The following is a 27577-nucleotide window of genomic DNA, read 5'->3' as shown; positions in this document are numbered from 1 at the left end:
ATGAAGACGGAACGGGAGACGGGCAACTTGTCATCAGATGTCAACGCCCGTATGACCTTTGACCCCTGTGGTTTGTGGGATGCTGTGGCTTTGTGGCATCTGTCGCTTTGGGAATGTACTAATCCCATTCACGTGCGCGCACACACACACACACACACACACACACACACACACACACACACACAGTAGTGAGTAGCCAAGTTGTGTATTTTTGACAGGTCTCCCTGTAACGCCTCTTTATTTACTCTCTCCCTCCATACATCCCCCCCTCTCCCCCTCGCTCCCTCTCTCTTTCTCTGTCTCCCTCCTTCTCTCTCTCTCCCTCCTGTCTGTCTCTCTGTCCCCCCCTCTCTTTCTCCCCCGTCTCTCTCTCTCCCTCTCTCACTCCCTTTCCCCTGTCTGTCTCTCTCTCCCTCTCCCTCTCTGTCTCTCTCTCTCTCCCTCTCTTTCTCCCCGTCTCTCTCTCTCTCCCTCCCTTTCCCCCGTTTGTCTGTCTCTCCCTCTCCCTCTCTGTCTCTTTCTCTCTCTCTCCCTCCCTTTCCCCCATCTGTCTCTCTCTCTCCCTCTCTCTCTGTCTCTCACTCCCTTTCCCCCATCTGTCTCTCTCTCTCCCTCTCACTCCCTTTCCCCCATCTGTCTCTCTCTCCCTCTCCCTCCCTCTCTCTCTCTGTCTCTCTCTCCCCCATCTGTCTCTGTCTCCCTCCCTCTCTCTCTCTGTCTCTCTCTCTCTCTCACTCCCCCATCTGTCTCTCTCCCTCCCTCCCTCTCTTTCTCTCGCTCTCGCTCCCTCCTTCTCTGTCTCTCTCTCCCTCCCTCCCCCGTCTGTCTCCCTCTCTCCCTCCCTCCCCCGTCTGTCTCCCTCTCTCTCTCTCCCCTCTCTGTCTCTCTCTCTCCCTCCCTCCCCCGTCTGTCTCCCCCTCTCTGTCCTCACAGCGATAACAGGGCAGCAGCCCTTCAGCCCCTCTCCGCTCTCTTTCGACATGAGCAAACAGGCTTTCATCTTCCTCATCTTCATCTCTCTCTGCCCTCTGTCATTAAAATGAGTCCGATAGACGACTACGGTTCCCAGAAGTCCATCCGCCCTCCCCAGCCCAACACATGCCCCTCTCACAACAACATGAATTATTGAAGGGAGAATTTTGTAGCTCCGAGAGTGATGATATAATTAATTTATGCGGTCATATATGGTTCTGGGCCATTCATTAGCAATTCATATGGAAAATATGAATACTAATGTCGGCGTAGACCTCTTGGGTGTAGAAATTCTCCACTTTTCTTTTATTTCGGGGCGAGTCTCAGCACAGCTGAAGAAATGTTGACGGTGCGTTGGAACGGCTTCCCTGGAAATGTTATTTATTCCAAACAAATTAGGTGGCGTCGTTCCCACAGTGCACCATTTATTTCTGCGGGAATGTCGGCCGGTGTTGTGTCTGTGTACCGGGTAGGCGGTTTCCTTAATGTCCGCCATTTCTCAGTGTGCGCCATCCGTGCGGCGTGCATAGCGCGTTGCGTGGATTATGAAATATGTCGCCCACGTGCTTATTGATTTGATGACCTACGATGTTATAATCACACCAGTGGCCAGTGGCGTAACCAGGAATATTCTTTTAGGTGGGCCTGAGTGAAAATGGGTGGGCCAAAATTTTCCAGTAATAATCCTTCAAACAAGACGCAAATTCGAACACGTTACAGCAGTAATGTTGGTTGCGGGGAACACTAATTTAGGCTGCGAGGGGGGCTCATCCACAGCAGACACATCTGGCGGTGGCATGGTCAAGGGAATCGTCTCACCGTCGTCAGAGGGGGGAGGAGAAGCTGCCTGCAATGGAGAAGCTGTAGCCTCCTCTGTCGTTCTCTCCGGCGGTATCTCACTCTCATTGGGCGGCTCAGTCGGTGCTGGAGCAGGTGTGCTTTCCTCCTCCTCCATCCGTGGCTTTTTAAAAAAGCGGAAGATTGAACTTTGTTTCGCCATTCCATAAGTTACGGCTAACTGTTGGCTATTGGCTAGCTAGCAGCAGTGGAAAGTACAGAGCGTGATGGTATGCGCGCTCAGATGTTGCAGTTCTGCATACGTAAAAGGGGCCGGCCTACGTGCTTGTAAGCCAACGTGATTGGGTGGGCCTGGGCTTGAAATGGGTGGTCCTGTGACAGGCCAGGCCCACCCCTGGTTACGCCCCTGCCAGTGGCGGCTGGCCGGTAAAGGGCGCTGGGGCGCCGCCCCCCTTCAAACATCAAGAGATGAAAATCTGCTGTTGAATATAATTTAGTTGCGTAATGCAAATAATTATGAAATAAAAGTGTTTTTCAGTCTGTCAGCAGCCATTAAATATTGGTTCCGATGGTATTTGGGTGATTTCTGTCTGAATACATATACTTCCTGGGTGAGGGGCGTCGGCCAAACCATACCTCATGTAAGCCCTCAAACCTGTGGCGAGCAGGTGACCTGAGGCTGCTGTCTGATTGGTTTCTTCGGATTCTCCATGGGGGTGCAGTTCTGTGCCGCCCCAGACACGCCCACTCTTATCGGCAGCGAATCGGTATTGTCTTAATGTTTTTTGATCTGATGTGATTGGACCATTCTCGTGGCTGTCAATCATGTTCACACCCACCACCACGCCTCGTCTCGACTGTCAATCATCCACCGTCTGCGAACCCTGATGAAACCTATAGGCCGCATCGTCCTTCTTAATAACTCTGTGACTGTGTGGCCATTAAAGCAGCTGTCAGGTGTGCTGTGCCAAGGTAAATTGTGCCCCCCCCCCCAAATTTTATTTAATCACCAGCCGCCACTGACTCCCATCGGTAATGTTGCACTATTCAATCAAGTAACAGCAAGAGAAAGCAGCTGTTTTACTGCAGCGCTTCTGGTTGCGTGTAGCCTACATTACATGACGTAGCGGCCGCCACCGTCTCCATGCAGCGCCGCGCCACAAGATTCATAACGGCGAGTCGCGCACGCTGGATTTGACTTCATTAGCCGAGATGGAGTCTTTACCCTTTCTTCCTGCTGTCCCTCCGTGTCCCTCCGACTTTCTTTCCTCTCTCCTCTCGGTAATTCGATCTCGCCCGGGTCCCATCCAGAGTGAGATTTATGGGGACGCACGCGCGGATTGAGAGAGCTACTTCTAAATCTGCCCCCACAGGAGCCCTTCCCGGTCCATTTTGTACCCCGGCGTCTCGCCCCCCCCCCCCTTCCCCCCCCATTGAGACCCGGGACACTGCGTGCATCCTAATGTCCTTCTTGAATGGATAAAAGTGACGCGGCGAGCCGGGCGGGGGGTCGCCGCGGGGCCTTCTGGCTTCCGCTCACTGTCCCGTCAATATTTCCACCATTGATGTTCTGGATCTGCATCCGCAATAAACAAGATCGAACAGGATCCTGCAGAGGCTTCGCGATATCATGCACGCCATGAGGCAGTGTGTGTGTGTGTGTGTGTGTGTGTGGTCTGGAATTGCTGGTTATTTGTGCGTCACCTTCATCTTCGGTTTATCTGTTCTCTATCTGCCTGTGTATGTGGTCTAGGCGCTAGGCCTGCAAGACCGGAACAATGCAGACTCATGCATCCTGTTGACGTCTGTCTGTCTACCTACCTGCATGTGTGTTGGGGGATGGGGGTGGGGGCAAGGTGAACGATGAGCGTTATCAGCCTCGGGCATGACAGGAAAGGGCGTTCTCCAGCTATGATAAAGGCCTGCATGGACGCCGCTCGGCTGCCCCGGTTCTCAGTACACACGTTTAAACAACCGGAGGCCCCGGAGGGCGTTACGCAAACACACGCGTGTTTGATTTAATAACAGGAGCTGGGGACGTGAGAGCTACCACGCCACCCCCCCCTTCGAGGAGGCCATTTGTAACCCGCGGCCCTTTTTATGAATGTTTATTCAGAGTATCTAATTCCTTCAAGTCCTCTGTCAACAGCGTTTCATTTACCCGTCAGACAAACGATGTGTACGTTACAGTTCATTTACTGTATTATGTAACTTGGCCCTCGTCACATATTTGATAGTATTTTAATTAGCTTAATGACCATTATTATTGCTATTAACTATTGTTATCACTATTGCTATTATCATTACTATCACCATTACTGTTGCTATTACTATTTCTATCACTATTAATGTTACTACTATTACTATTAACTGTTACTATTATCATTACTGTCACCATTACCGTTGCTATTACTATTTCTATTACTATCACTATTAATGTTACTACTATTACTATTAACTATTACTATTATCATTACTATCACTATTACTATTGCTATCGCCATTACTGTTGCTATCACTATTGCTATTACAATTGCTATTAATGTTATTGCTATCACTATTACTACTACTATAGCTACTACTATTAGAATTGCTATTACTATTGTTATTACAATTACTATCACTACTACTATTAGAAATGCTATTGATATTACTATTACTATTGTTATTAGAATTGCTATTACTTATCACAATGACTGTTGCAATGACATAGGGCTAGGGCTGGGCAATAATTCAATATTATTGATTATTGCATTTAAATGGTATTGTGTCTGGATGAAATCTAGGTACTGTCATATCATGATGCACAAGACTTTATTACCTAGCATTTATATTTATGTTCATAATATATTTATATTACTTAAAATATGAGGTCAGATTTTTGTGAGAGGGTAGTTTGAAAACTGGTTTCATATCATACCATGCTGTGTATATATCATGTAAAATACCCTGTAATTATCGTGGTAATTTTCATTTTCCATATCGCCCAGCATTACTTAGAAGTGGGTTTTTCGTTTGAATCTGTGTTGCTCTTTTCCTGTTAGTGCTAGTAAATTAGTGTGATAAGTAGTATTAATACCTTTAGTTGAAGAGCTTGCTGAAGGGCTCATGGTCATTACAACGTCTTTATAAGTACATAATTGTGCAGTATTACACTGTACAATTGGTGATGTGAGGTTTTTTGACATGCATGGGACTTGTACGCCCGCTGAACGTGGCTCAGCTGAGTTTCCTCTCTTCTTTTCACTGAGTCGTACGGTGACATGAAATCCTCTCGTTTATCTCCTGTTCTTGTCGTCATTCCCTCATGCATGTGCTCCTCTCTGTGTCTCCCCACAGCGTGCAGCGGGAATGTTAAGGTGGAGGTTACCCCAACTGTGGAGGTGATCAAGGGGGAATCGGCCAGTCTGCCCTGCAGCTACCAACTCGCCTCCTCCTCAGCCAACACCATTGTCGAGTGGTTCATTGTAAGTCCATATCATGGGATTTTGATCAAATTCGTGCACTGATGCCCCTCTTCCACTGCATGGTACTGGCTCGACAAGAAGGTTCTGGGTTCGAGCCCCGGGGTAGTCCAACCTTTGGGGTCGTCCTGGGTCATCCTCTGTGTGAAGTTTGGTTTCCTCCCACAGTCCAAAGACATGTAGGTCAGGTGAATCGGCCGTGCTAAATTGCCCCTAGGTATGAATGTGTGTATGTGGGCCCTGTGTGATGGCCTGGCGGCCTGTCCAGGGTGTCTCCCCGCCTGCCGCCCAATGACTGCTGAGATAGGCTCCAGCATCTCCACGACCCTGAGAGCAGGATAAGCGGGTCAGATAATGGATGGATGGTACCGGCTCGACTCAACTCAACTCTACTCGCTTTTTTTTTTGGTTTTCCATTGGGCAAAAGTTCGGGATAGTACCTGGTACCAAGTACTTTTTTGGTACCACCTCCGTTGAGGTTCCAAGTGAGTTGAGCCGATACTAAAAGGTGACATGAAAATACCACTATAAATAAATAAATATATGTATATTTATTTAAATATAAACAAAATCTAAATAAAAAAAAACAGTCAACACGCCCACAAATGACCAGCAGTGGAAAACCAAATCCCTAAAAGTAAAGCGAGTAGAGTCGAATAGAGTAGAGTGGAGTTGAGCCAGTACCAAAAGGGGCGTAAGAAACACTTTTACTATGAGTGGGATGTCACATGGAAATATGACATTTAGTTGTGCATGTTGCGTCATGGGCAAGGGAATAGCCAGTTTTGCGTCCATATTTATGTGACTGGTGCTACCCGCTGCATGTCATTTGTTGATATGTGTTTATATAATCATCATATGAGTTTATATAATCATCTTTAGACTTACTCCTCAGTTTGGGTTGACTACACACATGCACTAGACTGTTTTTGGTCATGTCATTGGCGGCGCAGTGGTTAGCGCTGTCGCCTCCCAGCAAGAAGGTCCTGGGTTCAAACCCCGGAGTTGTCCAACCTTGGGGGTCGTCCCAGGTCGTCCTCTATTTGGCGTTTGCATGGTTTCCCCGTGTCTGTGGTGGGTTTCCCCCGGGTGCTCCGGTTTCCCCCACCATCAAATAAGACATGCATGTTAGGGTTAATACTCCTGTCTGTCCCCCTGACCGAGGCATGGCAAGACGAACTGGTGTTGATCCCCGGGTACTGCACGGCGGCTGCCCACTGCTCCGAGCTACACCACTAGGATGGGTTAAATGCAGAGCGTAATTCCTCCATGGGGATCAGTAGAGGATTTCAGCATCAAAACTAAGGTTTCTGAGGTCATAAGCAGCTGCAGCCAACCCAGATAGCATCCGGATGTGGGCCACTTCAGGCAACGATGCAGCACTGATGGCCTTCTTCTGGCCCTGACAAAATGGATGTGAGCCTGAAGTGGCCCACACGTATCATAGCAAATATGGCAAAGATGAGGTGCTCTGGGCAACATGTGATCTGGATGTGACCCTGAAGTGGCCCGTGTGGTAAATGGTGAATATGGCCCAAATATCACAAAACAAATATTGGCCACCTTTGACAAATATATGTCACATGCGGCATTGGTATGGCTTGGTTCTGGCCCAGATCTGGAAAACAGGAGCGGACCGCCCAAGTAGCATCATTCCACGTGGTATTGTGGGCCGGATGAAAGTGTCGGGTGTGGGACGGGCCCGGGCCACAGCAGTTTTGCTATCTTGGATATTCACCATACACACTTTCCATACATTAACCCATTTGATTATTTCAATTTTCAGTTGTCTGCCTGATCCCGTCTTAAATTTATATATATTTTTTGATAGTCGACTTGGTCTGGGGTTCGTTTGATCATCAGATTGTTAATAAGCTTAAAAGTAGCTAATCATAACAGAACTGATTCACCTGTCATTTTTGCAGATCTGTCTTATACGTGCATGTGTGCATGTGTACAATCGTGAATTGTTTGTTTGCTCCATTCTTGTGTATACTATGAGACAGTATTCTGCAGGCACCGCTGCCCAAGTCCTCTGTTTGAATCTTGAGCATTATCTCCTCCGGTAGTTTCCTCTACCCTCGCGCAGCCTTCCATACCCCATGCAGGATGTCTTCCTCTGTCTTTGTTTGCTTGTCTTGACTGTAATTTGTAAAAATGTATTTTGCACACGTAGCGTGTAGTTCAAGTTTCTGGTTTTGAGATTATCGTTTCCACCTTCCTCCAAACTACTTCCCCTTTCCCCTCTCCCTTCTATCCCGTCTTTCAGGAGGAACAGGACACCAGGAAGCGTGTTGCGTTCCGCGCCGAGGGCGGTGACGGCAAGAGCGATGAGGGCACCCGTCTGTCTGGAAGAGTCACCATGGGCAAGGACTTCTCCCTGACCATCTCCCCCGTCCAGCCCTCCGACGAACTCTCCTTCTTCTGCCAGGTCACCGCCGGCCCCGCCGGGATGGGAGAGGCGGCCACCATGCTGAAAGTCTTCTGTGAGTGACCCAGGCACCTTCTGCCCTAATGGCCTTGACGTAAGGCCTGGGCAACAGTGACAAAATCAAATATCATGGGGCATCCAGGTAGCATAGCGGTCTATTCTGCTGCCTGCCAACACGGGGATCGCTGGTTCGAATCCCTGTGTTACCCCCGGCTTAGGCGGGTGCTCCTACAGGCACAATTGGCCGTGTCTGCGGCTGGGAAACCGGATGTGGGTATGTGTCCTGGTTGCTGCACTAGCGCCTCCTCTGGTTGGTCAAGGTGCCTGTTCGGGGGGGGGGGGGGGATAGCATGATCCTCCCACGCGCTACGTCCCCCTGGTGAAACTCCGCACTGTCAGGTGAAAAGAAGCGGCTGGCGACTCCACATGTATCGGAGGAGGCATGTGGTAGTCTGCAGCCCTCCCCGGATCGGCAGAGGGGGTGGAGCAGCGACTGGGACAACTCGGAAGAGTGGGGTAATTGGCCGGATACAACTGGGGAGAAAAAAAGGGGGGGGGGTCAAATATCATGACACATTTGACTGAATACCTCAATTGATAACATGACGGTATTTTGGGGATGACTCTTGGTGCTTTTCCAAGATATTTACACACAACACCTGATCACTAGTGATGCGGATAGGACGACCAAGCAGGGAGAGACAGTCATAGTTCATTTCACTCAGCTGAATCGGTCTGAGAAGTAGAACCAGTTTACTGTAATGCAGCTTTTCAGGTCAAGGAAGGACAATATTTAAGTTATATCCTGATGTTACGAAAATCCCAGACAATATCTAGTCTCACATCACATATTTATTATTTCTATATATTGCCGTGGTGTAACCTGACATGGCCTCAAAATCAACCCTTCTGCTATCGCTCCCTCAAATCACAAACTGTCAGCATCTAGGTAGAATTTACGATTTGGCTTGCTCCTGTGCCCAACTCGAGATTTTACGAAACGGATCCAAACGGGCCCGTGCATACTTTCATTTTGAAATACTTTATTCATTCATTCATCTCCAGCCGCTTCTTCGGGGTCGGGTCGCGGTGGCAGCAAGCTAAGTAGGGCACTCCAGACGTCCCTCTCCCCAGCAACGCCCTCCAGCTCCTCCTGGGGGATCCCAAGGCATTCCCAGGCCAGATTGGACATGTAGTCCCTCCAGCAAGTTCTGGGTCCACCCCGGGGTCTCCTCCCAGTTGGCCGTGCCCGGTAAACCTCCAAAGGAAGGTGCCCAGGAGGCATCCTAATCAGATGCCCGAACCACCTCAACTGGCTCCTTTTGACGCGAAGGAGCAGCGGCTCTACTTCGAGCTCCCTCCGGATGTCCGAGCTCCTCACCCTATCTCTAAGGCTGAGCCCAGACACCCTACGGAGGAAACTCATTTCAGCCGCTTGTATCCGCGATCTCACCCTTTCAGTCACTACCCAAAGCTCATGACCATAGGTGAGGGCTGGAACGAAGACTGGCTGGTAAACTGAGAGCTTTACCTTCCGGCTCAGCTCCCTCTTCACCACAATGGTCCGATACAACGTCCGCATTACTGCTGATGCTGCACCAATCGGCCTGTCAATCTTCCGCTCCATCCTACCCTCACCTGTGAACAAGACCCTGAGATACCTGAGCTCCTTCACTTGAGGCAACAACTCATCCCCAACCCGGAGGGAAATACTTTAATTGCATCTAATGCGTGTAATGCATTAACAGCCTGAATGTGTGCACGCAAAGTGCGGCCGTGCAAAATGTGTTCACAGGAGTTAGGTTTGATACAACATCCTCTGTCACAATTCTCTCCGTCTGTCGAGAATCGAGGGAATTTCACCTAAAAATTGCAATGTCATGCGCACAAGCACTTTTTACTCTAGCCGGCATCCCGAGGTTACCGAGTCCCTTCGATAAGTTCCCCGGAGGTCAGTTAGCGACAGCCTAATCACACTTGACACAACTGATTAATAGTTCAATCGCACCTGTCATGTCTAATAGAACTCACCTTAATATGCGTCCTGATTTATCGCCACGGTGATGAGGGCTGACCCTGCAGTAGGTCATTATGTCCTTGCCCCCCCCCCCCCCCCCCAAAGACACCCATGGTGGACATCAGTCATTCTTTCAGCGTTTAGGAGCCGCCCCAACAATGATTTGGGACCATCAATTGGGGTGGGGGTGGTGAGGTGGATGGTGAAACAACCCTTAAACTAAGTGAAGTTGTTCTTTGGAAGAGCGGCCCGAGTCATTCAATAACATGTAAGCACTTTAGAGGCACCGGAATCGAAAAGGAATCTCTCGAGTCATCAAAACGTTATAAATCGTGAACCGGCCGGTCCTTTGTGTCGCCTGCCGTCTCAGACAATACCTTCAATGAAGAGTGGTCTCACAAAGGCCCTTTCATGCAGAGTTAACGGCCAGAGTCCCGGGATTACAGCCCTCCTCTTGCCGCAAAGCGACATTATTTCTTTGTGTGCATCTGGCTGCTTAACTCACCGGGAGTGAGTTATAGTGCGTCTGTCCTGTTGGAGCTCAGCGGGATTTGGTTATAACGTCTCCGGAGGATGGAGTTGTGGTGGTGATAGCCCGGCTCTCCCTCGGGGTGGGGTGTGGGGTGGGGGGCTACGCCGGAGAGCAAACGGCAATATGTGCTGAGCAGAAACACAAGCAGAAAATGAAAACCCAGGCGACCCGCCTCCTACCCTGTCTGCAACTACTCCGTATCGGGAGGATGGTGGAGACGCTGTTTATCTGTTGTCTGTCTCAGTCGCTTTCTATTTCCTGTCTCCCATGTCAATTTAGAGGAAAGCAATATCGTTTTCAACATTAACTGTCTTATCTATTGATTTATCTATTGCCCCTTTTCCACTACATGGTACCGACTCGACTCAACTTGATGCGTCCTTTTTTTCTTTTCCATTACTGGAAAGTACCGGCATTTCGGTAACTGTTACCACTTTTCCGGTACCTCCTTTGTCGAGGTTCCAAAAAGACGACGACCCACTACACTGAGGGGGTACTGTCACGGTAATGGAAAACGACACAGAAGCGAGTCGACTCGAGTTGAGCCGGTACCATGTAGTGGAAAAGGGGCATATGTGGTTAGCTCAGTGGTTAGTACTGTTGCCTCACAGCAAGAAGGTCCTAGATTCGAACCCCAGGCCGTCCCAGGTCCTTTCTGTGTGGAGTTTGCATGTTCTCCCCATGTCTGCATGGATTTCCTCCAGGTGCTCCGGTTTCCTCCCACCATCAAAAAGACATGTATGTTAGGGTTAATACTCCTGCCTGTGCCCCTGAGCAAGGCAATGGAAAGAAGAACTGGAGTTGGTCCATATATATATATGGCGGCACGGTGGTGCAGTGGTTAGTGCAGTTGCCTCACGGCAAGAAGGTCCTGGGTTCGAGCCCCAAGGTAGTCCAACCTTGGTGGGTCATCCTGGGTCGTCCTCTGCGTGCAGTTTGCATGTTCTCCCCATGTCTGTGTGGGTTTCCTCCGGGTGCTCCGGTTTCCTCCCACAGTCCAAACACATGTAGGTCAGGTGAATCGGCCGTACTACATTGCCCCTAGGTATGAATGTGTGTGTGTGTTTGTATGTCGGCCCTGTGTGGTGGTCTGGCGGCATGTCCAGGGTGTCTCCCCACCTGCCCCCCAATGACTGCTGGGATTGGCTCCAGCATCCCCGCGACCCCGAGAACAGGATAAGCGGGTGGGATAACGGATGGATGGAGATAGTGCAAGACTGGGGCGGGAGAAGAGAAGAAGAGTTTTGAAAGAGCGGGCTCAGTGGAGTATGAAGAGGTCCTTAGTGTGCAAGAAAACAAGTGCACTGTACAACTTGCTGTATGGCTGTCTTCATCACGTGCACAACGGGAGCTGCTAGGAGGCACAGTGCTGGGACCTACGCAGCAAAACAAAGGGCACCAAAATGCTGCAGAGCACCCTGAAAAAACACAGAAGTGCACAGGGGACGAGAGAGCGGCCGAGGCCCCGTCAGTGTTATTGAATGTCTGTTGTTTATTTTGTGAAGCAGGCGACAGCTGCAGTCAGCGATAGCATGACCTTGCATGTGAAAGAGTGCACAGGAGTGAAGGAGAGGGAGCACTCCTCATACCTGTGTGTGTGCGTGGAAGTGATAAAGAGAATGAGAGGTGTCCCTGTCGTTTGACCCTTATCAGTGTGAGCTGGGGTCGAGGCGGAATAATACGAAGCAGCGTTTGTGTGCGTCCCAGAGTTAATATTTATCTATGTGCTCTCCTTCCTTCGACAAATAATGATGTAATAATACATAGCTCCCCCTGTCTCCATCCCTTTTATTTTCCTTCTCTTTGCATTTCTTTCCTTCTTTTGTTGTCTCTCTCTCTCGCACTCTGTTGCTCTCTGTCTCTTGCTGTCACTCGCTCTCTGTCTGTCTATCTCTTGCTCTGTCTCTCTCTCTCTCTCTCTCTCACAGATGCTCCTGAGAAGCCAGAACTCACCAGGCCCTCAAGCCAGGCCATTTCTGTTGGGGAGACCACCAGTTCTGAGGTGTGTGTACTGTATGCATACATCTGTTTGCACATGTCCACTTACATTAATCAATCAATCAGTCAAGTTGCATTTTTATAGTGCTTTTCTAGCTGCAACAGCCACTCAAAGCGCTTTACAATTAATTGATTCACACACACACAGACACGTAAACACAGAACTGTAACGATAACTATAAACTATAACATCTCCGGTCAGTTCTATGCTGATGATTCACGGCTGTACCTTCCACTAAACTGTAGAGATTCCCTACAGCCTCTCCTAGACTGTTGAAGAAGAAGTCGATATACGTTATTAACCCCCATGGGGACATTCATCCTCTAAATTTAAATATCTCTCTATATAAACTTTGTTAAAAGAAACACTCAACGGTAGGGAAATTGCTCAACAAATAAGGAGCAAAATAATCCAGTGAGTGAATTAAATTCTATATGAGACAGTGCAAGCCTGTTTCATGCCATAAGAAGTCATCAGCTGTCAGTAAAGCTACTCGGGACTGAACGTACCATTTACTGCCTCGTCATGCACATCACGTGCACAACGTCCAATGGGGAAGGGAGAGGTGCGACATTCAAAAATTCAAAAGCACGTGATCGCTAACGGTCCAGTGGGGGGGTATTTCTCTACTGGCATGATTTTTGATGGGTGCTTGTGTATCTATATCTGCAACTGCTGGCCAATTCATTCCTGTTAGGCAAACCAGAAGTGTCCACATTGAATATTTTGTAATTATAAATAAATCATGCCAATAGACAAATCCCCCCCCCCCATTGGATGTGCATGTGATGTGCATGACGGGGCAGTAAATGGTATGTCCTTACCTGAGTAGCTTTATTGACAGCCGATGATGGCTTTTTTTTAAATGCGCTTTATGCCTGCACTTGTCTGTGCTATGCACGTTATGTCTGTTACTGCACTACAAGATATGTATTTCTATGTTGTAGCTTAATGTTGATCTTAATCTTGTTGTGAAGTCACATGCAAAAAACCTGGGGGAAAAAATGATTGATTCTCGTGTTATCTCCCATTGACAGCAGTCCTTTCTCTGTGTGTGTGTGTATTTGTATCAGATTGGTAATTGTGTGACGATGAATGGACACCCCCAGCCCAGGATCATTTGGTTCAAAGATGACCAGCCGCTACCCGAGGTCAAGGACAGGAAAGAGAGTAAGCATCCCTGTGGTTTGAAATGAGGTGGCAGGCTGGAAACTGAGATACGGATGGATCCAGCCACAGCATGCACCGTAGTGTTATATTATTTAGTGCGGTACATCATTTATCCAAAGACGCTTTTGCTTCCTTTCCGAATGGTGGATGATCCATTCGAGAGCAGAACTGGACCACAGTGAAAACGCTGGCCTGTCCACAGTCAGTCGTTTGTTTGGTCCCCCGGTCGATTAGCAAATCAACTGCACTCTAACAAACACCCCCCCCCCCGTTCTCTTCCTCCCTTTTCTCCTCTTCCTCATCTGTCCCAGAGACCTACATGATCCCGTCGGTGGTGAAGGAGGCCTCTGGTCTCTTCACTATCAAGAGCACCCTGTACATGCAGCCCACCAAGGAGGACAAGGACTCCGTGTTCCAGTGCACGGTGGAGTACAGCATGCCCGGCGACCAGATCAAGAAGAAGAAGTCTGACACCATCACCATCAATCTCAACTGTGAGTCTGTCTATCCATCCATCTATGTGTCTGTCTGCCTTTCTCTTTTCCTCTCCCAAAGACGTCAGACTTTTTATTCAAGCTTCTGGTTATAATCTGCCCTTCTCTTCATCTACCCGTTTTTCTTGAACTCCGTGTCACTGGGCCATCCTCTTCGTCCGACCAGATCCCTCGGAGACGGTGACCTTTACCCTGCTCAACACCGAGCCAGTCAAAGAGGGCGATATGGTTACCATGAAGTGCGAGACAGACGGAAACCCTCAGCCCGAATTTGACTTCACCAAAGATGTACGTCAGTGTGTGTGTGTGTGTGTACATACAAGCGAGAGAAAGCAAGAAAGAAAGGAGAGATGAGAGCCATGACTGTCCTTGCAGTGCCCCCCCTCCCCCATGATTTAATTTTGTTTGTAATTTAGCTTTGCTGTACCGCTACTTCTATAAAACAACACGAGACTTTAATCTTAATGAGTGTCTCCCCCTCCTTTTCCGCTGCCTTGCTCTTGTTGGTCCAGGGTACGGATATTACCGCTCAGGGGGGCATGCTGACCCTGAAGTCTGTCAAGCGTTCGGAGGCGGGCCTGTATAGATGCCAGGCCACCGACTTTGATAACCTGGAAGCTGACCTGAGCAGCGAGCTCACCCTCGCTGTTAACTGTGAGTGGAAAAGACAAACACACACACACATGTCGACGTGCTCTCACATCAACACACACAAATGGACGTACAGGTACATATTCACTGACCAACAAATCCTCCAACAACCCAAACGACCACATAGGCTGTTTGTCCTCTAATACGACCCACAGGAGCGTTTCCTAAATTAGCCCCCCTACCGGCGGCAGGAGATATGCCACAGATACTTTGCGCCTCTGTGCATTGTGGGTTTTCAAAACAGTGTGAGAACAATAGAATATGTAGTCAGTGCGTTTTTGTGTTGTTTCGCCGTCTAGTATACCAACTAAGGTTGCTATTGGTAGTATGTTTACCTCTGAATAACGTTATAAGAGCTAACTTAACGCTAGCCAAAAGTTAGTAAGTCAGCTAGCGTGGACATTATAACCGCTATGTGACATTAAACTTTGCTTGAGACGGCGTCCGGGTAGCGTGGCAGTCTATTCCGTTGCCTACCAACACGGGAATCGTAGGTTCGAATCCCCATGTTACCTCCGGCTTGGTCGGGCGTCCTTACAGACACAATTGGCCATGTCTGCGGGTGGGAAGCCGGATGTGGGTATGTGTCCTGGTCGCTGCACTAGTGCCTGTTCGGGGGGGGGGCTAGGGGGAAACTCCTCACTGTCAGGTAAAAAGTAGGTTAAAACGTAACTATAGGTCGTAATAAGCTGCTTGTACAAACGACCTACAGGGTCGTTTTTTGGTGGAGGACAGTCTCTCACTGACATATGTACAAACTCACACAAGGGACATTTCTTCTGTCTGGCTAGCTTAAACACACACACACACCCTCAAATGACCTCCTGGCATCGCCGCATATGGTGCTTTTCATCTGTAAATCATTGAAATGAAAGGATCAGACTCCTTTGGGATGGGCTATAATGGAATCCATTCAGCGGGGCAATATCCAATTCGGTTATTCACAGCTCGTCTGTTTCTTTAATCTTAGCCCCGCCACACTTCAATTTGATTTTATTGTCCACATTTAGGGGGTATATAACCTAAAAAATAGTGTAGAATTGCAACGAAATGGGTTCGCCGTCAGATTCGGTGCATTAGTTCTACCTAAAACGCTTGCGTCTAACACACACCCAAAGTTCTTAATTAGTTTTATTTTTCAGTTTAGAGTCATGGGCCTCTTCAGAACTTAAATTTCTTCAGTCAATAATCAGAAGCTTTAGTAACCAACTTCATATGTACAGCACGTTTCATACATGAAATCCAGCTCAGAGTGCTTTACACTGAAAGAAGCAGAAAAAAATCCTTCATGGGCGTCCGGGTAGTGTAGCGGTCTATCCCGTTGCCTACCAACACGGGGATCGGCAGTTCGGATCCCCGTGTTGCCTCCGGCTTGGTCGGCCGTCCCTACAGACACAATTTACCGCATCTGTGGGTGGGAAGCCGGATGTGGGTATGTGTCCTGGTCGCTGCACTAGTGCTTCCTCCGGTCGGTCAGGGCGCCTGTTCGGGGGGGGAGGGGAACTGGGGGGAATAGCGTGACCCTCCCACGCGCTACGTCCCTCTGGTGAAACTCCTCACCATCAGGTGAAAAGAAGTGGCTGGCGACTCCACATGTATGGGAGGAGGCATGTGGTGGGGGAATAAAATCCACACAAAAAAAATCCTTCATTCTTCTTCTCTTGTGCCCGTTCTCTCAGACATTGATCCCATGAACGTAAGCCCGGCCGGTCCTTTGGTGGCCAAGCTAGGAGACACGGTGGAGATGCAGTGCAAGACCAAGGCCTCCAGCTCACACACTGTCCACTGGAAGAAGGTACTCTCCACCTCCAGCTCTGAGTCTTCCCTTCCTGCCTCCTTTTAAAATGAAAAGGGGTGTTTTGGTTTTTTTTCTTGTGCTGAGAGACCGACATCTCTCGTTCACCCTGACATCCACCCAGTGTCTTTCTGAGCATCACATTTTATAAATAGCCCACATCTCCCTACAGCACTGATGGATCAGGAATATCACAGGAAGTCGGATCAGTTCATCTGGACACAACGTTTACTGAGAGAAACGTTTCATCACCCATCTAATGCCCCTTTTCCACTGCATGGTACCGGCTCAACTCGACTCTACTGGCTTTACTTTTTGGGATGTGGTTTTCCACTGCAGGTAGCGTCCCCTCACGGCGAAGCCCCACTGGTCATTTGTGGGCGTGTTGACTAGTTTTTCCTCCCTTGTCTACCAGCGCCCCACACGAGTGTTTAATTTTCACAAAACAAAATCAACAAGACCAACTCTAAATGTGTGCTTCACATGAACAATATTACTGTAACTGAGAGATTCACTGACAACACATAATTTTCTACATGGATAGATTATCAACTATAAAACAGGTTTCATAAGACTCACTTTGGCATTTCCTGGTTATAAACACAGCTGTTCAATTTCTCTCTGACCAACCAGTGGTCAGATTTTATTTCTATTTAAATCAGTTATTTATTTAAGAAGATTTTTTTTTAAATAAATATATAAATAAATATACATATAGTTAGATTTTCGTCCATAGGGTTAGTGGTTGTGTCAGGAAGGGCATCCGACGTAAAATTTTGCCAGATCATTATGCGGATTGACAAGACCGCCATCGGTGTTGTGCCCTCACAGGGTACCGATGGAAAATGTCGATTCCGCTGTGGCGACCCCTGGGAAACAGGGAACAAGCCGAAAGGAGAAGAAGAAGATACATATAGTTAGATTTTATTTATTTATAGTGGTATTTTCGTGTCACCTTTTGGCATCAGCTCAGCTCACTTGGAACCTCGACGGAGGTGGTACCAAAAAAAGTACCTGGTACTATCCCGAACTTTTGCTCAATGGAAAACCAAAAAAAGCGAATAGAGTCGAGTTGAGCCGTTACCATGCAGTGGAAAAGGGGCATAAGTGACCTCTTCAGTCTCAACTGACTGCAGGTGTCCCACCCTTATAAACAACACAGTGGCATAATGACTGAAACCAACGACCAGTTTCATACGCAGATATGAGCGTGACCTTAATTAGAGTTACAATGGCCATGTATACTATTCACTGGGGAATGGTTGCAATCACAGCATTGTAAGATGGTGACAGATGTACTGTTAAGCCCCCCCCCCCCCAGGGATGGTGGTGGCCTCTTTGACTCCCCGTTCAAACCAGCGTTCCTCCCTGTCAAGGATGTACACGTCCTCATCCCTGAAAGAGTGGCCACTGGCCTGTAGATGGTGTGGAGTCCTGGCCTGACACGTTAGCTCCTCATATATTTTATAATTTCATTATAATTGCATTATCCTGTTGCATTGTGTAAACACAACACCCATTGCACGTCGTCCGTCTTGGGAGAGAGACCCCTCCTCTGTTGCTCTCCCTGAGGTTTCTTCCTGTTGTTTCTCTCTGTTAAAGGTTTTTTTAGGGAGTTGTTCCTTATCTGATGCGAGGGTTTAAGGACAGGATGTTGTGTTGCTGTAAAGCCTCCTGAGGCAAACTTGTAATTTGTGATGATGGGCTACACAAAGAAAAATTGACTTGACCTGACTTGTTCCATCCTCTTGGCCAGGGTCTGTTTAGTTTCCCCGATGTACAAGTCACGGTGATCCTCCTGGCACTTAACAGCAGACATGATATTGCTCCGTTTGTGCCGGGTGGACCTGATCCGGTCGCCATCTTACAGTTCTGGATTGCAACCATTCCCCGGTCCTCTGTGAACAATACACACGGCCTTTCTAACTCCAGTCAATGGTCACGCTTATCTGAAACCGCTCGTTGGTTTGGGATGTTATGCCACTGCCCCCCCTCCATTTCTCCCCAATTGTATCCGACCAATTACCCCTGTGTTACCTCCGGCTTGGTCAGGTGTCCCTACAGACACAATTGGCTGTGTCTGTAGGGACACCCGACCAAGCCGGAGGTAACACAGGGGTTCGAACCGGCGATCCCCATATTGGTAGGCAATGGAATAGACCGCCATGCTACCCAGACAGCCGGGTACAATTGGGAAGAAAAACGGGGGGGAGAAGGTAGATACAGAAATAGGAAGTATTAGTGTAAGTGTTGTGTCATCTGCGTTGTGGGCTTAACTTGTGTGTGTGCGTGTGTTGCCCCCAGGGTTCTCAGGTGCTGTCTCAGTCTGGGGTGCTGTCGCTGACCGGAGTCAACTATGACAATGCTGGAGAGTACGTTTGTGAGGGCGCTGTGCCGTCAGTGACAGGACTGACTGCACAGACCAGTGTCAACCTTACAGTCAGAGGTAACACACACACAAACTTACCAACTTGTTTCCCTCATGTAAAAGACAGGGTCCTCTTCCCACGACGTTCACATGTGCGAGTCCGCCAGGCCTCCTGGGTAGGGGGTGTGTCATGGATAAAACGACAATCGAGCAAGTTAACAATAGGCACTGTGTTGCTGGGTGTCGTCTTAGTGTGAGGAAGGAAATTCCTACCGTCTGACATAGCTGAAGCATCATGAAATGCTTCTCTGTTGATTAGCCATTAGCCAGGGAGGAATGATGATGATGTGTGTGTTTGACTAGTTTACGATGAAATATTCTCTCTCTCTGCCTCCCCTACTTTTTTGTTCCTCTCTCTCTCTCTCATTGCAGGAAAACCTATGATTGAGGCTCCAGTTAATGGACACGTGGGGAAGGAAGGAGACATGGTGACTCTGAGGTGCGCTGCCCACGGCTACCCGGCCCCCCAGTTCACATGGAAGCCCTCAGGAAAAGAGGTGTGAGAGTGAACAAGTACAACAGGACATTTATGGAGGCAACACATAGTTGTTATATATATACTATATATATATATATATATATATATACACACACACAAAGACTGTTGTGTGGAATTCAGGGAGGCGGTAAGACAGGCGCTGGGTGGTAGTGAAGAGTTGAAGAAGGAAGACTGTTGTGTGGCGTTCAGGGAGGAGGTAAGACAGGCACTGGGTGGTAGTGAAGAGTTGAAGAAGGAAGACTGTTGTGTGGAGTTCAGGGAGGAGGGAAGACAGGCACTGGGTGGTAGTGAAGAGTTGCTGGATGGCTGGGCAACCACTGCAGAAATAGTGAGGGAGACAGCTAGGAAGGTACTTGGTGTGTCATCAGGACAGAGGAAGGACGACAAGGAGACTTGGTGGTGGGACGAGGAAGTACAGCAAAGCACACAGAGGAAGAGATTGGTGAAGAAGAAGTGGGATAGTCAGAGAGATGAAGAAAGTAGACAGGAGTACAAGGAGATGCTGCATAAAGTGAAGAGAGCGGTGGCGAGTTGTATGAGAGGTTGGACGCTAAGGGAGGAGAAAGGGACCAGTACCGGCTGGCTGGCCAGAGGGAGCGAGCTGGGACGGGTGTGCAGGGTGGAGATGGAAATGTGCTGAATGTGTTTACAGCTTCGGTACTGCGGCTCAACATGACAGCTGCAGAAGTCACAAGGAAATATACCACTGCATAGTTCGAGTCCGATGTCAGCAGTACTGTACCTCCCCAGCGGGGTTGTTAGAGTGCTAATATCGACTCATTTTGTCGGCGATCAATATTAATATTAATTAACCTGTTACTTAGTAACCTTGGTAACGGTGGTGAGCATCTCTTTAATGCGGCCTAAGAAACAGATTGGGTTGCGTGGACTGTTCGGTCACCTGTTCAGTAGTGCCGGTAACGGATATTTGCATAATTTTCAATTAGAAGTTGAAACTTGAGATCTGTTCTGTGAAAGCGGTGTGTTAAATTGTAAAGGCAACGCAAGTGAGAGAATCAAAAGGAGCTCAGAGCGGCTCAGAAATATTAAATGGTCCCCTTTCGTTTGGTCGCGATGTAGTAATTGAAAAAAATGTCATGAGTTAGCGTTTCTAAACAGGCCCTTAGGATGAATTAGATTCATAATTCATGCGACATTCAACTTCTCTTTCACCCCTCCCATCTCCCCCCCGCTCCCTGCCTCAACCCCCCCCCAAACACCCATATTTCTTCTCCCCTCTGGCTTCATGCCCAATTTGCTCCTCCAACCCCCCCCCCTTTCCTGCTCCCTCTCATCTGTACCACCCCAAACCCCTCCGTACCTCCCCAGTCGGTGACAGTGGAAGGTACCAAGGTGGTGAGCAGCGTCACCCTGGAGGCCAACGCCGGGGTCATGAAGGACGGGGCGATCTGCGAGGCCTCCAACGAACACGGAACGGACAGCAAGACCTTCGCCATATCCATCAGAGCAGGTTGGTGCAGGACCTGATGATGACACTATCAGGGTTTTATTCAGGTCCCCCACCATCCGCCCCATCTTCTATATACAGTAAAGTAGAGCTCTAGTCGATCTGTATTTCTCCCTCTTGTAATTTGGAGTGACCCTGCGTTCAAAACGACTAGCGTCGCTCTGAATCTGCACATCTGCACTTAAATCCAAATTTACAAAACCACCTGCGATTGGTTATTTTCTGATGTTTTGTAGCATTTTTCTTCAGTGATTGGTCTGCTTGAGTTGCCATGGTGACACTTGCACCGTACATGCATAATGATAATAAATTTATGCTATTTATGTTGTGGCGCAGTGGTTACTGCAGTCGCCTCAGAGCAAGAAGGTCCTGAGTTCGAGCCCCGGGGTTGTCCAACCTTGGGGGTCGTCCTCTGTGTGGAGTTTGCATGTTCTCCCCGTGTCTGTGTGGGTTTCCTCCGGTTTCCTCCCACAGTCCAAAGACATGTTGGTCAGGCGAATCGGCCGTACTAAATTGTCCCTAGGTGTGAATGTGTGTGTATATCGGCCCGTCCAGGGTGTCTCCCCGCCTGCCGCCCAATGCCTGCTGGGATAGGTTGCAGCATCCCCGCAACCCTGAGAGCAGGATAAGCGGTTCGGATAATGGATGGATGTGAACACCCCAGGGGTTAGGGTTAGGGATAAGGTTAGAAAAACGCTTTGTCTTTTCCGTTTCTTTATGGTTTTGTCTTCCCTACCCTGTAAAACTGCAACCTAAGGGCGTCCGGGTGGCATGGCGGTCTATTCCGTTGCCTACCAACACGGAGATCGGCGGTTCGAATCCCCATGTTACCTCCGGCTTGGTCGGGCGTCCCTACAGATACAATTGGCCGTGTTTGCGGGTGAGAAGCCGGATGCGGGTATGTGTCCTGGTCGTTGCCCTAGTGCCTCCTCTGGTCGGGCGGGGCGCCTATTCGGGGGGGAGGGGGAATAGCGTGATCCTCCCACACGCTACATCCCCCTGGTGAAACTCCTCACTGTCAGGTGAAAAGAAGCGACTGGCGACTCCACATGTCTCGGAGGAGGTAGTCTGCAGCCCTCCCTGGATCGGCAGAGGGGGTGTAGGGGCAACCGGGGCGGGCTCAGAAGAGTGGGGTAATTGGCCGGATACAACTGGGGAGAAAAAGGGAGGGGGGGGGCGGGAAACTGCGACCTAACTCCTGTCTCTCTCTGTCTCCCTTTCAGCTGCTGACACCAGCAATGCCAACAGAGGTAGAGCCTTCTCCCTCCTCCTTCTCCTCTCCTCCCTCCTTCTGTCAGGACTTTGTGTTGTACAGACCCTGTAATGTAGACCCCCACAGCTCCCTCCTCCCGAACAACCCCCCCCCCCCAACCAGCCAACCACTCTCTCCCCCCCTCCACTGTACTGTCACCTTGTATATTTCCCCTCTCTTGCTACCAAACACTGTGGATATTGTATATTGTTCTTCTTCTCTCTTTTTGTCATCTTTGTATGATGTCTGTCCTATATTTTGTGGATGCTACTACGACTTTTTTCTGGCCCCTCGGGGGACAATAAAGGAATCTATTCTATTCTATTCCTACCTTCTCTTCTCTTCCTTGCCTGGTGTCTCTCTGTTTGGTATCTCTTCCTTCCAACTGCATTCTGGTCTCTGAATGGCCCGTGTGTGCGATGCCGTGTCCGTAACCTTAGTGTGTGTGTGCGTAATGGGTTGCTGTAGCTGGTGTATGTGTTGTTGCTTTGCTGTGCCATGGGACTGAGGAACTCTCTCTCTTTCAAAGTGCTGCTGTCTGGGAACCCTGTGCTTAAGTCAGGTCTGTACTGCTAACCTACTGACTCTGTGTGTGGTGTTCGTCTGTGTGTTCCTCCGGGTGTGCACGAGATGTGCGAGTGTATGTATTTTGTATTGCTATAGTTGTGAGATGTCAGACTTCTTGGGTATTCTTACCTTTTTTTTTGGCGCTTCGACTGAGGGAATTCAGCAAGCGCCTCTCTCCAGGGTTAGAGGTCAACTTTTGGAAAATAATGATTGACATGGTGATCGACCAATCAGGCACCCCGCAGTCCCCCCGACGATGAACTCCAACACCCCACTGAAAACAGCAGAGAGCAGCATTAAGACAACAGATAAATGTGAGATTGGGGGTGTCCGGGTAGCGTGGTGGTCTCTTCCGTCGCCTACCAGCACGGGGATCGGCAGTTCGAATCCCCGTGTTACCTCCGGCTTGGCCGGGCGTCCCCACAGACACGATTGGCCATGTCTGCAGGTGGGAAGCTGGATGTGGATATGTGTCCTGGTTGCTGCACTAGCGCCTCCTCTGGTTGGTCAAGGTGCCTGTTCGGGGGGGGGGGGGGGTAGCGTGATCCTCCCACACGCTACGTCCCCCCGGTGAAACTCCGCACTGTCGACTCCACTTGTATCGGAGAGGCATGTGGTAGTCTGCAGCCCTCCCCGGATCGACAGAGGGGGTGGAGCAGGACCCGGGGTGGCTCAGAAGAGTGGGGTAATTGGCCGGGTACAACTGGGGAGAAAAAAGGGGGGGGAAAATCCCCCCCCCCAAAAAAAACAATAATGTGAGGTTAGTTCATAGACATCTCTAATGGAAATAGTAAGAAATTATAATATAACGAATGCTGTCTCACGCCATCCGTTGCCTTTTTGTGGCGACTCATAGGGCAGCGGATACGACCAAGGTTAATCTTGAAAGTCTGTCAGCCATCATGGCAGTAACTGGGGGGGGGGGGGGGGGGGCTTGCAGAAATGTTGCAAAAAGTGAACAGTAAAATGGGTCCTATATAAAAAGCAGGTTTTTTAGGGTTAGATTTATGCTAATGTTAGGCTAAAGACTTAATTCAGGCCTGTATTGTAAGGAATAAGATTAAAGGATAATTCCGCTTTTTTTCCCCCCAACCTGGTTCTTAATTTTGCATGAAGCTGCTGAATAAGAAGGTGGAATAACTGATGCACACGGTGGCGAAAACTGAGAATGAGACCCGGGTTGTGCAGAAATCTTGGAATTATCCTTTAAGTAATGTCGTTTGTGATGTGATGTTTGTCGGTTGGTGTTCATTAGTGTGTCAACACAAGTATAGTAATACAAGTGGATGTGTTGGAGCGGGTGGATGGGTGTGTGCTGGGTTTGTGTCTCCTGGGCTTTGGGTGGGTTGTGTGTGTGTGTGTGTATAGGTCACACACCTATACGTCCATCACATTTCAGCCATTGCAGTCAGAAGTTTTACTAACCCTGCATCCCACACCTCCACCTCTCTCCTCCCTACCCTCCCCCTCTCGTCTACCCATACATCCATCTTCTTCCTCCGAACCCCCCAACACACACATACCCTTGATTTACATTTGAAATTAACACCCATACCCCTCAATGACCCTCCCCCCCTCAATCAACCACACCACCTCCACCCCCCCTTGGATGCCTTTCACCCTCTCCCATGTGATTCATTCCCCACCTCCTCCCCGACCCGTTCACCTATCTCTAATTCCACCATACCTCCCTCCCCGCTCCTCCCTTACTCAACCCCCCCCATGGCCTATGACAATCACCCCTCCCGCCACACTGTGCCCTCCCTCATCCAATCACTCCTACATACCCCCTCCTCCCAACTCCCACTCCATCTCTCCCCTCCGTTGCGGCGGTGTAGCTGACAGGCAGCAGGGCGGCTCCAGCGGGGTGGTGATAGCCGTAGTGGTGTGTGTGCTCCTGCTCCTGCTGCTGGTGGCCCTCCTCTACTTCCTCAACAAGAAGGGCAAACTGCCCTGCAGCAAGACGGACAAGAAGGAAGTGTAAGTAGAGAGGAGTGTGTGTGTGTGTGCAGATATTGCAGTCATTGAACTGAAAGCCATGGTTGGTATATTCACTTATTACATCTCTACCCTTTTTTTGTTTGTTTTTGTCTTCTTTCTTTACCCCTGTTCTATTTCTTCTGTTTTTTCTTTTTTGCTTATCATCACATCTCTAATATCCATTTCTCTTTTTCCTTCCTTATTTCTGTGCTTTCTTACTCTCTTTCATCTTTATTTCTCTCTCCCCCTCCCTCGGCAGGGCAAGTGGGGAGGTGAACAACGATATTGTGGTCGAGATGAAGACAGAGAAGGCAAATGAAGAGGCTGGACTCCTCAACAAGAGACCAGCAACAGAACAGGTCAGACCCAGCAAAAGCTGACACACACGAGGCAGGCAGGTAAACAAACACCACAGGGTCAGTAGCGGGGGTAAGGCGGTCTCGGGCGTCCAGGTAGCGTAGCACTCTATTCCCTTCCCTACTAACATGGGGATTGCCGGTTCGAATCCCCGTGTTGCCTCCGGCTTGGTCGGGCGTCCCTACAGACAGAGGGGGGTGGAGCAGCGACCAGGATGGCTCGGGAGAGTGGGGTAATTGGCCAGATACAATTGGGGAGAAAAACAACCCCCCCCCCCCAAAAAAAAAGATTGTGGTGGTCTCGAGCTCAATGTCTGGTTGAGATGGGCTGCAGACCAGGTGGAGGATTTGCCATGCACAGCTAGCGCTACATTAAAGTGTCATGCTACGTTAACTCTGAATGGAGGATCATGACCCGCAGACTGCAGAGTCAAGTCAACATGACCTCACTGTCATGGCCAACCAACTGTGAATACCGGCACAGATGTGGAGGCCCTCCGAGGATACACTAGACCGGCGTGGGCTCTTCTGTCATTTTCCTTCAGTGTCAAATGACACGTGAATATTTCGCACATCATTCAGCATTTGCTACCGTAGTATTTCAAACTGAATGTGAAAGTGCACCAGTAGCATATAATAGCCATGATAAATGCAGACTATGAACATAATCTACAGGGAGTATTTACTGCTGAGGCTAGGACTATTTATCACTAGCAGAGGTGCCCAGCGCTGCCCGGGGAAAATGTTCCCACCAAAACAACCAACACGATCTGATTTTTACGATATAGTCAATGATGAAATATAGGATAATTTATGATATGATACATGTGATAAATCTTATTAACGAAAATGATCAAATGTCATAATTTTCAACCTCAAGCTTCTTTGCCAATGTGTGTATTAATCGCTCAGTGCTGGAGCGCCTCAGGGTAAACCCCGTTGCGTGTCTTACTATTTGGAGCTAGGACAGAAAGCTTTTCTGCACTACCAGTTCTGGAGGCAGCTACATACAAGTGGCCATGTGAGAAACATGGAGCGGAAAGATTTACTCCAATCGTGTTAAAAGTCTGTCCTTAGGCTTTGTTGATGGTCATTGCAAAACCGGAAGGGCAGCTCGGAGTCGGAGGGAATAAGGGGTATCCTTGGTAAGAGGATGACTTCTCCCAAATGAAAATGATCAAATGTCATAATTTTCAAGCCTTTCATCAAGCTTCTTTGCCAATGTGTGTATTAATTGCCGCAAATCGCCACAAAATAAACTCAATTTTGCAAATAAATCAAATTTTATGAAATATTTTTCAAACTGTGCAATCCTTGGAAAGTGCTGATTGTAAAGATACCTTTCTTTTTGTTCTACAATGAGTATTTCAGGAGTTTTAAGCGAACATACAAACATACACGCTTTCTCATTTTTCCAGCATTGGAAAAAGTATTCATCTCGAATCATTCATTCTTTGTTGAGAGATGGCACGGATGGTATTCGTATTACCCTTTGAGGATGTCAGTTTCCTGATTTCTTAAAAAGAAATAAAATTTCTTTCGTTTTCATGCCGTCAGTCACTTTATAAGCTTGGTGGTCAGATTTTTCAATTAAGTCCATATCTCATTGTGGATTCATACCTGTGGTCGCCGTTATCATCGTAGGCAGCAACCATTATCAAACTTGCAAGTGATGATATTTTTTTTCCCCAGCAGTGAGAAACCGCAAGTGACAGAAGAATGGACGGAGAGATGAAGGGATGGAGGACCACAGTCATGTAACAACAGCAGGGCTAGTTTTTATGTGTACAATGGAGGGGTGGATGGCTGAGGTGGACGACGAAAGACGGAATGCATTGCCATCGGTGTATGTAGATGGGTGTGTTTTCTAATATGGAAATGGGTTTGATTTGGGAATCGTGGGAGGTGTGCACAGCACTGGGTATGCTTGTTTTGCAACCTGGAGCACAACCGCCGCCTGGCTGTTTGCCAATTTGCTGGGCTATGGCTTCAAATTAAGCATTTTTAACTCCACCTCATTCAAGCTGCTCCAGGTTTCAAATTATTCACACCCGAAATCATAACGTGGGCACCGTTTGATTCTAACTCTTATCTACCAATCACATCCCTGGTTGACACCATTTCACAGTAGCAGTATGAAGCATGGCATGGCGGACGCTCTCCGAACACAGCGGCGGCTTTCTTATTACCTACACCAAATGAAACGTGAAATGTCATTAGCGTTTTAGGTTTAGTGTCTGGGGAGTGTGCGTTCACGCCGTGTTGCACCAGTTTTGTATTGGAATCATTTTGTCATTTATTTCTCTAAATGCAATTGTAACACTGTGGTGACTGTTGTGTTTTGGAGTCTGCACTTATCCTGTTTTCTGTACCTGTGGGTATAAGGGTCCTATGGATATACTCTTCCTATGGCTATACTGTTTCTATGGGTGTGCTGTTCCTATAGGTACACTGTTCCTATGGGTATACTGGGGACAAACAATAATCACAAACTGTCAAGCTGTTTCATATAATTCAACGAGCGACGATTGAATGGTTGTGCAAAAAAATATTTAACCGCTGAAAATAGGCAGAAATGGTTACCAAGTTTTAGCTGCAAGAACTTTTTTTTTTTAAATTTGCCATCTTTGAAAGCCCCCCCCACCCCCATCTCCTTGGAAAGCTGTTTCGCTGACAGCAGTCTGCACATTTGATAACGTAAATC

General features: G+C 48.5%; 1 protein-coding gene across 1 annotated transcript; it reads left to right on the top strand.

Moving 5' to 3' along the window:
- LOC130133326 (basal cell adhesion molecule-like) lies at window positions 1–27577 on the top strand. The gene is made up of 16 exons (XM_056301979.1): window positions 1–70; window positions 5110–5237; window positions 7504–7720; window positions 12143–12216; window positions 13287–13383; window positions 13695–13877; window positions 14044–14165; window positions 14390–14531; window positions 16208–16323; window positions 18628–18769; window positions 19124–19248; window positions 20580–20721; window positions 21942–21968; window positions 24376–24517; window positions 24777–24876; window positions 26569–27577. The coding sequence occupies exons 1-16, from the start codon at window positions 1–3 to the stop codon at window positions 26569–26571; spliced, it is 1830 nt and encodes a 609-aa protein (XP_056157954.1). The 3' UTR covers window positions 26572–27577.

The sequence above is a fragment of the Lampris incognitus genome, unplaced genomic scaffold (assembly GCF_029633865.1).
Source record: "Lampris incognitus isolate fLamInc1 unplaced genomic scaffold, fLamInc1.hap2 scaffold_270, whole genome shotgun sequence".
Lineage (NCBI taxonomy): Eukaryota > Metazoa > Chordata > Actinopteri > Lampriformes > Lampridae > Lampris > Lampris incognitus.
The sequence above is the reverse complement of the archived record's forward strand: the minus strand, read 5'-3'. Positions and strand labels throughout refer to the sequence as shown.

Coding starts and splice junctions, on each gene's coding strand:
- LOC130133326 (XM_056301979.1), top strand. CDS start 1: ATGAAGACGGAACGGGAGACGGGCAACTTGTCATCAGATGTCAACGCC. Junction 13,384..13,694: donor GGTCAAGGACAGGAAAGAGA/GTAAGCATCCCT, acceptor CATCTGTCCCAG/AGACCTACATGATCCCGTCG. Junction 16,324..18,627: donor ACACTGTCCACTGGAAGAAG/GTACTCTCCACC, acceptor TGTTGCCCCCAG/GGTTCTCAGGTGCTGTCTCA.